This window comes from Dermochelys coriacea, chromosome 1 (genome assembly GCF_009764565.3).
Source record: "Dermochelys coriacea isolate rDerCor1 chromosome 1, rDerCor1.pri.v4, whole genome shotgun sequence".
NCBI classification, from domain to species: domain Eukaryota; kingdom Metazoa; phylum Chordata; order Testudines; family Dermochelyidae; genus Dermochelys; species Dermochelys coriacea.
In genome coordinates this window covers 4,912,471-4,923,850 of record NC_050068.2, presented here as the reverse complement: position 1 = coordinate 4,923,850, position 11,380 = coordinate 4,912,471, and the positions used below count along the sequence as shown (strand labels likewise).

Genomic DNA, 11,380 nt, shown 5'->3' with positions numbered 1-11,380 from the left:
TGGCACAGATACATAGTGGTATCCCCGAAGGGTCTATATTGTCATGAGAAATCCCCTAGCTACCACCTGAGCTGGAACAAGGAGAATAGCAGGAGAAAGGATTGGGCCCAGACTAGAAAGGAGTCGAAAGAAGCTTATTGCAACATCTTGGAGGGTAATCAGTTCCGTAATGTATTAGGCTTAGACTTGTGTGGTTTATTTTATTTTGCTTGGGAACTTACTTTGATCTGTCTGTTATTACTTGGAACCACTTAAATCCTACTTTTTATACTGAATAAAATCATTTTTGTTTATTAAATAATCAGAGTAAGTGATTAATACCTGGGTGGGGGGAGCAAACAGCTGTGCATCTCTCTCAGTGTTATAGAGGGTGGAGAATTTATGAGTTTACCCTCTATAAGCTTTATACAGAGTAAAAAAGATTTATTTGGGGGTTGGAGCACATTGGGAACTGGGTGCCTGGGTGCTAGAGACAGGAGCACTTGTTAAGCTGTTTTCAGTTAAGTCTGCAGCTTTGGGGGTGTGGGTCAGACCCTGGGTCTGTGTTGCAGCAGGTTAGCATGTCTGGCTCAACAAGACAGGGTTCTGGAGGCCCAAAGTGGCAGAGGAAACGGGCTCAGAGGCAGTGTCAGCACATCAGGTGACAGTCCCAAGGGGGTCTCTGTGACCGAACCCGTCACAGAATAAATGGTCAATTTTCAGAATGGAGAGAGGTACATAGTGGTATCCCCGAAGGGTCTATACTGGGACTAGTCCTATTCAACATATCCATAAATGATCTAGAAAAAGGAGTAAACAATGAGGTGGCAAAACTTGCAGATGACACAAAATTGCTCAAGATAGTTAACTCCCGGGCAGACTGCAAAGAGCTACAAAAAGATCTCTGATAACTGGGTGACTGGGCAACAAAATGGCAGATGAAAAACAGGGTTGATAAATATAAAATGATGGGATTGACACTGGCTGTTACCACTCAAGAAAGATCTTGATGTCATTGTGGGTAGTTCTCTGAAAACAACTACTCGATGTGCAGTGGCAGTCAAAAAAAAAAGCAAACAGAATATTGGGAATCATTGAGAAAGGGATATATAATAAATCATAAAATATCGTATTTTCTCTATATGAATCCATGGTATGCCCACACCTTGAATACTGCATGCAGATGTGGTCTCCCCATCTCAAAAAATATATATTGGAACTGAAAAAGTTTCAGAAAAGGGCTACAAAATTATTAGAGTTATGGAATGGCTTCTGTATGAGGAGACATTAACAAGACGGATATTTCAGCTTGGAAAAGAGACGATTAAAGGGGGTTATGGTAGAGATCTTTAAAATCATGACTGGTGTGGAGAAAGTAAATAAGAAGGTGTTATTTATAGTGGTCAGCAAATGAAATTAATAGGCAGGAAGTTTAAAACAAATTGAAGTATTTCTTCATACAACACACAGATAACATATAGAATTCCTTGCTAGAGGATATTGTGAAGGTCAAGATTATAACAGGTTTCAAAAAAGAACTACATAAATTCGTGGAGGATAGGTCCATCAATGGCTATTAGCCAGGATGGGCAGGGATGGTTTCCATAACCTCTGTTAGCCAGAAGCTGGGAATGAGCAACAGGGGATGGATCACTTGATGATTCCCTGCTTTGTTCATTCCCTCTGGAGCACCTGGCATTGGCCGCTGTCAGAAGGCAGGATGCTGGGCTAGATTGACCTTTGGTCTGACCCGTATGGCCATTCTTATGTTCTCATGTAAAATGGTTTTAAAATATCAGGCAACTGTCACTCTTCTACACTCACCTATCTAATGTATCATTACAATCTGAGTGAGACAGGCTTTGCTCTGGAGTTACAGGAACAGAATCAGCCCTAGTTCCATTCTTTTGCGAAGACTTTGTGACATCCAGACTAGTTTCCCTGTGTCTCTTACCATGGTTCAACTCTGGCTTCTCGCCTGGAGAGGGGGAAGAGCACTGGGTAAAGATTAGGAGCAGAGGTTGGAGTGTTGGCGGAAGAGATGTGGCAGAGGGTGGAGTCTCAGGGGAAGAGGAGAAGCAGAGAGTGGGGCATTAAGGGGGAAGAAGGAGGCAGGGGTGGGCTCAGGGTTGGGATAGGAACTACCTATGCCTCTGTGTGGGAGCTGAGTCCCATTTCTACCAATTCCCAAGCAGATGGAGCAGCAAAACAGAGGGGCGTAGGAGGGAATCTGGGCCTGAGTCTCATGCCAGGACTCCTGTGTGTCAGACCCTCACTCGCACATGCACCTCTGCTCTGCCTTGGTGGGGAGAGGGCTGAGAAGGGGTGTGGTGTGCAGAGACATCAACAGTGGGGTGATGGGGGGAGAGATATGTCTCCATGGCTTCTCCTGGGGCTCCTGCATTAATCATGTCTCTGACACGACTCATTCACAGGTTTCAGAGTAGCAGCCGTGTTAGTCTGTATCCGCAAAAAGGAAAGAAGTACTCGTGGCACCTGAGAGACTAACAAATTTATTTGAACATAAGCTTTCGTGAGTTACAGCTCACTTCATTGGATGCATTCAGTGGCAAATATAGTGGGGAGATTTTGTGTTCTGTGTATTTTAAATCTCCCCACTATATTTTCCACTGTATGCATCCGATCAACTGAGCTGTAGCTCATGAAAGCTTATACTCTAATAAATTTGTTAGACTCAGTCGCAAGCACCTGGCTGAGGGAGTGGGGGAAGGATGGGTGTCCGTGACCTTTGAATAGCCCCTGTCCACAGCTGAGGCAGCCCCCATAGTTCACACAGTACCCAGAGTGCTCATTAAGGGCCAAAACTGTGACCGCAGAACAACTCTGTGCCTTTTTTCATGGCCCCTGGATGTTTAACATGAGCTGGGAAAGTGACAAGCCAGGTGTAACGGGAAACAGCATCCACATCCCTTCTCTTTATTGACTTTATCGACAGATATAGTGAGCTGGGTGAGTGGGTGGTGAGTAGCCACCAATACTGCTCTTTATGGGCCAACATCCCACCAGTCCCCGGGCTCTCAACGAAAACAGTTATTTCTAATCTCCTTCCCCCATACATTGTCCTTCCTCACCAGGAGGTGGGCACAATCCCTCTACCATGGTTCCAGACCTTAGACCCCATGGGAACCTCTCTCTACAGTGTGGATATAAGTAGCTCATGTCATCTTGGATGTAAGAGTCTAGTTTGGAATAGGTGGCCCTTTTTTTTCTGTCTTCCATGTCACCAGCGCCGGACCCGGATGATGAATTGATCATTCACTTAATGAAGGCCCTGATTATCCTCACACGAAGATGTTTGCTTTTCACGCTGTAGACGATTGGGTTCAGCAGGGGCGGCACCAACAGGGAGATGTAGCTCAGGAGAATCTGAAGTATGGGAGAAGAGCTCTCCCCGAATCTGTGTATCACAGACAGGCTGATCTCTGGCGTGTAGAAGAGCAGGACGGCACAGAGGTGGGAGACGCAGGTGTTGAGGGTCCTGAGGCACTCTGTATGGGAAACAACACTTAATATTGTTTTGATGATCATCACATATGAGAGGAAGATGAGCAGCGAATCCAACCCCATTGATAAGAGTGTAGTAAACAAACCGTAGATGCTGTTGATTCTGATATCAGAACAAGTCATCTTCATGACCTCCTGGTGCAGGCAGTAGGAATGGGAGAGGACATTGGCTTGACAGTATTGGTAATGTCTCAGGAGAAAGGGGAGTGGGAGTATTACAGCCACCCCTCTTAGCACAAACACCAGTCCCATCTTCGCAGTTCTTGGCAGGGTTAAGATGGAAGCATATCTCAGCGGGTCACGGACTGCGATGAAGCGGTCAAATGCCATTAACAAGAGCAGGGAGGATTCAATGCACTGAAATGAGTGGATGAAGAACAGCTGGGCAAAACAGGCATTGAGGCTGATCTCCCTAGATTTAAATAAGTATATGCCCAGTACTGTTGGTATGGTGGCTATCGATAAGCCAAGGTCTGTAACTGCCAACATGGAAAGGAAAATGTACATGGGCTCATGGAGGCTTGAATCTGTTTTTACAATGAACAGAATGACTGAATTTCCTAATATTGAAATAGCATACATTAAGCAGAAGGGAATAGAGATCCAGAGATGAATGTCTTCCTGACCTGGTAGCCCGGTAAGAAGGAACATTGCAGATTTGAATTTGGTATCATTGAGAAGTGACATAATGGACTGGGGAGGTCTGAGGAGTATTGAACATTCCTTTCTAAAAGGAAAAAGAACAGATGATATTTAAGAAGACATTTTTCTGCTCTCAATGCAAGTCTAGAGAGCAAAAACATAGTCTTGGATTTACAGCACCAATAGGAAGATAGGAATTGCTGGTTTGGATGAAAACTGTGGTCCATCTAGCCCTGTATCCAGTGGCCAGTTCCACATCCTTCAGAGGAAGGTGGAAAAAGCCCTGCAGGAGGCAGATATGACATAACCTGCACCCAGGGAAAGTTTCCGCCAACAAGCACTAATTAGACATTTTTTGTGGTATAAATCAGGAAGGTTTATAGCCCTTCCTACCATTTTTCAATCAATCCTGATCACGGTAATTGCATTTTCTGTTTACACATATACCCACCCAGACCCTCTTTGAATCCTGCTAAGCTCTTGGCCACATTTATATCTTATGGCTAGAAGTTTTGTAGCCTACTTCAGTACTCTGTGATTTTACAGTTGTGACCTTCCCAATTATACCCTTTCTGGTCGTCCAATTCCAAGTGTGGCTCACTGTATATTGACATGTGTGTAAACACATGGCAATTGCATTGTTAAAACAGTTGTTGTATTTTTTTGTCTGTATGGAAGCTATTCATAAACATGTTTTTTTTGCCTCATTATCTATCGATCTATCGATCTATCTACAATTTTCTCCATTCCTGTGAGTTCAAATTATGCCACTGCCTCTTTTAAGCACATGGGATAAATTATTTGGTACAGGTGTTTAATTCAATAATATTGACTTCAACAGCATTACGCCAGATTTACATTTGTAAATTTGATCAGAACTGGGTTCTATTAACTTTCCCTTATCAAATGCTCCCAGTGATACACTCTAACCCCCAAGGATCCCTCTAAGAGAAGCTGGAGTGCTTTGCCTTGCCAGTGTTCTCTGAATCCAGAGAGTTTGATCCACTTACAGGCTTCTCTTCATCCTCACAGGACCTGCATCCTCTCTCCATGCAACTGTTTGTAGATATCTACCAAGTTACAAGCTAAGGAAGACAGTTACCTCATTTCGGCGGGGGGACATGTTGGCATCACAAATGGATGAAGAGTGCAAACAATAGATTTCCACTAATATACAGTTAAGTGTGCAAGTTACTTCAAGAAGAAAAAGAGTACTTGTTTTACCTTAGAGACTAACAAATTTATTTGAGCATAAGCTTTCATGAGCTACAGCTCACTTCATCGGATGAAAGCTTATGCTCAAATAAATATGTTAGTCTCTAAGGTGCTACAAGTACTCCTTTTCTTTTTGTGGATACAGACTAACACGGCTGCTACTCTGAAACAAGTTACTTCAGCCATGCTTGTGTAACAGGTGATGGGTGTAAATGACATACAACCACTATAACACTCCCCTTTCCTGCGTCTAAGCTGTAATCTGCTGAAACACTGACCAGCAGTTCTGTTCTGTCAGGACTTTTTGGAAAGGCTTTTGCAGGTATTGCTGAGCGATTGTGTTCATGACCCTTAAGGTCAGTGTTAGAAACAGCTTTTGGTCAGTTACCAGGACATAGCATCATAAAACTGTTCACTGAACAAACAGTTAATAGCACAAACCCGTTGCAAACAGTACGTGGAGTACTTCTGAAATACTATGTAAAGCAAAACCAATTAAGCAATAAAGTTACCACTGCTCCTTCCTATAGAGCTTATAACAACTCTGCTGCTGGCTTCTGATATACAGTCATGTCATGAACATTTGGTTTGTAATGTTTGTATTACTTCACAGCATCTCAGCTCTCATTCAGTCACTGGTTAGCAAACAATAGTCGACTAGCTCCTCTGTCCCTGGCTTAATAGCTGACGGGGTCTCCTCAGGATCTGTTCTGTCCATCTGTAGCCTCTATCCAGAGCAGTAACAGGTATTGGAATCAGTATAGAATATATTCATTCCCTGTAGTCTGACTCTCTAGTACATAGTAACCCCAGCACCTGTTATTCAGGCATGATGAGGGTTTGCAGGAAGAAGATTTCAAAGTCAAATGCATGTGGAAATTCATTTCCCATATTAAAGTAGTCTATTGCTTTCTGACTGCCTATGACCTGTTTTTTGAAAACCTCATTCTCCTGTTACGTGTTATTCCTATTGCTCAGATTAAACACTACTTTGGTTGAAGAAGGCTGTGTTAGAGAGCTTATTCCTCCACTCTCCCACTTCCCTTGTCCTTCTTGCATGAACAGAGAGCAACAATACTCGAAGTCCGAAGGTGCAAACAATTTGATGTTTATTGGGGTGAACTTCCAGCAAGCTTAAATCCAAGTTCCTTTTTCCTTATTTTCGAATGCCAACTTCCTTCCTGTTTGCCCCTGATTTATATAGTAATATTCTTAGCTATACCTTAACCAATCCTTCTACTGAAATTTACCTAACCAATCCTAACATATTGTAACATGATTAGCTAACCAATTATATCCCACCACCTTAATTAGTTTACACCCAGCAAAATTAATTATACAGCAGACAGAAACAATCACAGAACCAGACAGAGAACTATCAACCTACATTTCCTTTTACATCTTCTAGGCTCTTCCCTTTCTCTGGAGGTGATAGATCGGCTCCCCTTCCTCACTGCCCCAGATTGACTAGGTTGGGATGTGAGGAGGTGACCGGTCGCTTCCCAGCTTATGGCTGCCTCTGTTGCTTAGCCAAAGGCCTTAGCCTAAGCATAGGGCTTCAGACTGTCACGGTGAGAGAAGGACCTTACACAGGTTCTTTCTTGCATACCTCTATGACTAGCTAAATGATAAACATAGACCTACAATCTTAGAGTCTAGGCCTTTGCAGGCAGGCCTGAATATCTATATCCTAACAGGCTGGCTGGTCACTCTCCTCACCGCGAGTCCCAGAGTCCCAGAGGAAAGAAACACAAGTCGAACCCATTCGGACCTGCAGGGTAAGCAGAGTCCACCCGCAGTGTGCAGTAGGCCAGGGCCCAGTTCAAGGGTGGGAGGATCTCTGGATTCCACAGCATGACAGGGCAGTTATGAGGCCAGACGTGTGGCCCTTAGAGAGCAGAGAGGGGAGCGAGAGGCAGGAAGGTGTGTAATTCTGAGGGGTATCTACCTGGCAGAAATGCTGGAGTCCTCAGCCAGTCAGAAAACAGAAATATGACCTATCATACCTGGTACCACAGAGCAAGACAGCTCTCATTTCCAGGAGCAAATAAACCTGAGCTGATTTGGGAACTAGTCACTGATATTCCGTGGGGTCCCCTCTCACACAGCCCCTGCCAGGATCGGGCCCAGAGGACATGGCACCTCCAGAAATGGGAGCCCATGAGAAATCCTGACTCATGGCATCAGGGTTTTAACACTCCAAGCTCACTTTGAATCTCAGATTTCTGTGCAGCCTGAACAGCCCAATGTAGAGCTGCACAGAACATCTGCAAATGGAAACAGCTTGCAGCCTTTCCCCTTCACTTTGCATTTTAAAGATAGCGAAAGCTGCCAACGTACCCAATTCCTGCTAGAAGGGGAGCTGCTGACACCAGAGGTCTTTACCCTAAAGGACAAAGAGTCATCAGAGATGCTGCATGGGCAGCAGGCAGTATCTGTTGAGATAAGGAGGCAGCTGCCTTTATGAACCATTCCTGCAAATTTCCTTGGGGGAAACTAGGACATCAGGGAACCTTAGCTGCTTGGCTTTGTGTGCACCAGTTTTAACTCCCATCACTGCCGATGTCAAACTGCAGGATGCCAAATTGCAGGGGATGCGCAGTGATGCTACCCCACTGGAGTGCAGCACCAGCCCTGCTGCAGGTTCTATTCCTGGAATCCGGGCTTGTCATCACTCTTCTTATGTTTCCTGTTAATCACAAGGCTACCTCAAGGACAGCTGAGTGGTAACCATGATGCTGTCACAGCTGTGATCGTTCTTAAATTAAATAATGAAGAAGAAGAATAGTTGACCAGATTTCTCTCTGGCAGTCCCCTTCCCTGCATTGCAGGGAAGAGAGATTGCACAGGTTCAGTGTGCATTGTGTGAAAAAGTACTTTCTTTTGTTTCTTTTAAACCTTCTGCCTATTAACTTCATTGTGCGAACCCTGGTTCTAGTGTAGAGGTAATAACACTTCCCTATTCTTTTTCTCCACACACTCATGAATTTATAGATCTCTATCCTATCCCCCCCGAGTCACCCATTTTCCAAGCTGAAAAGTCTCAGTCTTTTTCATCTCTCTTCATCTGGAAGCTGTTCTATACCCCTAAACATTTTTGTCTTCCTTCTTTGTACTTTTTCCAATTCAAATATATCGTTTTTGAGATGGGGTGACCAGAATTGCATGTAATGTTCAAAGTGTGGATATACCATGTATGTATATAGAGGAAAGATGATATTTTCTCTCTCATTATCTATCCCTTTATTAATCACAGGTTTCAGAGTAGCAGCCGTGTTAGTCTGTATTTGCAAAAAGAAAAGGAGTACTTGTGGCACCTTAGAGACTAACAAATTTATTAGAGCATAAGCTTTCGTGAGCTACAGCTCACTTCATCGGATGCATCCGATGAAGTGAGCTGTAGCTCACAAAAGCTTATGCTCTAATAAATTTGTTAGTCTCTAAGGTGCCACAAGTACTCCTTTTCCTTTATTAATGATTCCAAATTAGGGCTGTGTGTGGAGGCTCAATTTAGGGAGGCTAACCCCCAAGGTCCAATTCCTTCTGCCTGAGGCACTGTTACCCGGGGTTCTTTTAACCCAAAGCTCTTGGTAATTTTACTCTGTGCGAAGTGGTGTCAGGAAATAAATCAGGGGAGACACGGCCATCCGACCGATAGATGGCTGGCACAAACCGGGAAGCACAAGAGTGCTTTCACTTATAGCTAAACTTTACTTAGTCTGAAGCACTTACACACATCCACAACAGGTTAGTAAAACACCCCCAACCCTCGATAATTACCGAAACTGAGTGTGGCTCTCGAATGGACAGTGGCAGCCTTCCACACGTGATTTATACAAAAATTCAGGGAAGGGTCATTTGGAATCCATATCCCCCCCAAAATCTCTCCAAACGCCTTCACCTTCTTTCCTGGGGAGGCTTGAGAATAAACTACCAACCTATTGCTTTAGCAATTAGAGCACAGACCAGACCCTTTGTCTTCAGGACACTGAAATCAATCAGAAAAGGAGTACTTGTGGCACCTTAGAGACTAACAAATTTATTAGAGCATAAGCTTTCGTGAGCTACAGCTCACTTCATCGGATGCATCCGATGAAGTGAACTGTAGCTCACGAAAGCTTATGCTCTAATAAATTTTTTAGTCTCTAAGGTGCCACAAGTACGCCTTTTCTTTTTTAGTAATTTCAACACAATTCTCATCAGGAAGGACTCGGGGGATGGGGGGGCAGCTGCCATTTCTGTGGCACCCAAAACCCCCTCCCCTCGTGCCTTGGTTAAGCTGAGGCTGTTGCATGGCCACTTTACGGCCTGCTGACTTGGCTGCTTTTAGCAATAAGCCATAGCGGTTTCAGGCACTTTACTGGTTTACCAAAATCTCCCCATACAGCATTAACTCCTGTGGCTGGAGCCCCGAGCTCCACCCACCCCTTCGTGTTTGCAGAAGCCCTGGGTTGGTCGGATCCCTCACAGCCACACTGCACCTCCCCTCCTGAGATCACAAGTGGCCCCGCAGGAAAGGTTTGTCTCTTCCCAATGAACCTGAGGTGGTTATATGGGCCATGAGGGTTCCAGGAAACTTTAGGAGGCAGCTGTGACAATGCCCCCATATTCATCATAGTAGTATTATTATGATATGATTATGACATAATTATGATGCAGCTTGAACAAAATGTGTCTTGTGAAGTGTCTATGGAAAAGTTATGATTTGCACAATATGATGATCCTATTCGTATGCATGTATATTTTTGTATATGAAGTTATGAATAGTGACTAAGTATCTGTATTTAAAAAGTAGGTACACCTGGGTGGCACCCACTAGGCAAAATGCTTCCAGTCCAGACAGCTGGTTGTGAAAGGCTTATTCAGGGTAATGGGCCATTAGAAGAAACAATAAGCCCTAGGAAAAGTTTATCCCCCACCTGCTGAGCCTTCCTGAAAATGCTTGAGACAGCCTATGGCTAATAAGGAGGAGTCCTTGTGGCACTTTAGAGACTAGCAAAATGATTTTGGCATAAGTTTCCATGGACTTTAACCCACTTCAACTGATACAGACTAATACGGCTACCCCTCTGAAGCCTATGGATAATGGCTGCTATGTGTAGCCAATGATTTTAGTTTAGTATTCATTTATCGTATAATGTTATGATTAATCAATATGTTTTATTACATCTATTTGCTGTATGTTAATTAAAGTTGATTTCTAGATTTAAAACTGTATAATATTAATCAGTATTAAGAGGAACTCTCTAATAGACATAAGTAAGACAAGCTGAAATGCAAAAGCCTGTATGCCGAGGCCTGCAAGACTATAGCTCAGCTATTTTGGGCTTTGAAAACAAGAAATGATGGCGCAAGTCAATGACCGAGAAATAACCTGAAAGATGGTGGGAAAGAGGTAATATTGCAAATGTATAGCGGGGAAATTTAAATTTAAATAATAAAATGCTATAACAACAAATATTGTCTCTAACATGTGCCCTAACCACAGGACAAAAGTGGTACAGCAATGTTGAAAAAAACTACCCAGCCTATAGAATTCGGGATTCCTCGTGTTTCAAGGGGCCACAAACCAATAAAAAAGAGAGGGTTAACACTTTCATATATATGCATAGAACGTAGGTATAAACAAACTCACAGTACAAAAAGGGGTGTCTAGAGCAGGAAAACTGTTTTTCTTATGGGAAACTCCAGCAGGAATCAATCCCATATCCACAGTCAATCCGTGAGAGGGCCGGCAGACTCTAATATCATCTTTGAGGATGTAAAGATATCTGTAAGTATAAGTAGTTCTTCATACTTATCTATAGGAATTGTATATGCAGTAACATTTATAGCTTTGTTAGTAACTTTCATAAAACTACTAAAAGACAGACGCTCTTGTAATTGTATGTGTTATTTGCCTATGGTTTCATGTGTTCCTATAAAATCTAAATCTAGAACAAACTTAAAACTCTAGGCACCAGAGCCTAACCCACTGAAATATGATTAGCATTAAATAGAATAAAAGGTTACAGATTTG

General features: G+C 43.3%; 1 protein-coding gene across 1 annotated transcript; it reads right to left on the bottom strand.

Moving 5' to 3' along the window:
• Positions 1 to 3,255: 3,255 nt before the first annotated feature.
• LOC119849842 (olfactory receptor 51G2-like) lies at positions 3,256 to 4,224 on the bottom strand. The gene has a single exon (XM_043503976.1). The coding sequence runs from the start codon at positions 4,189 to 4,191 to the stop codon at positions 3,256 to 3,258; it is 936 nt and encodes a 311-aa protein (XP_043359911.1). The 5' UTR covers positions 4,192 to 4,224.
• Positions 4,225 to 11,380: the final 7,156 nt, after the last annotated feature.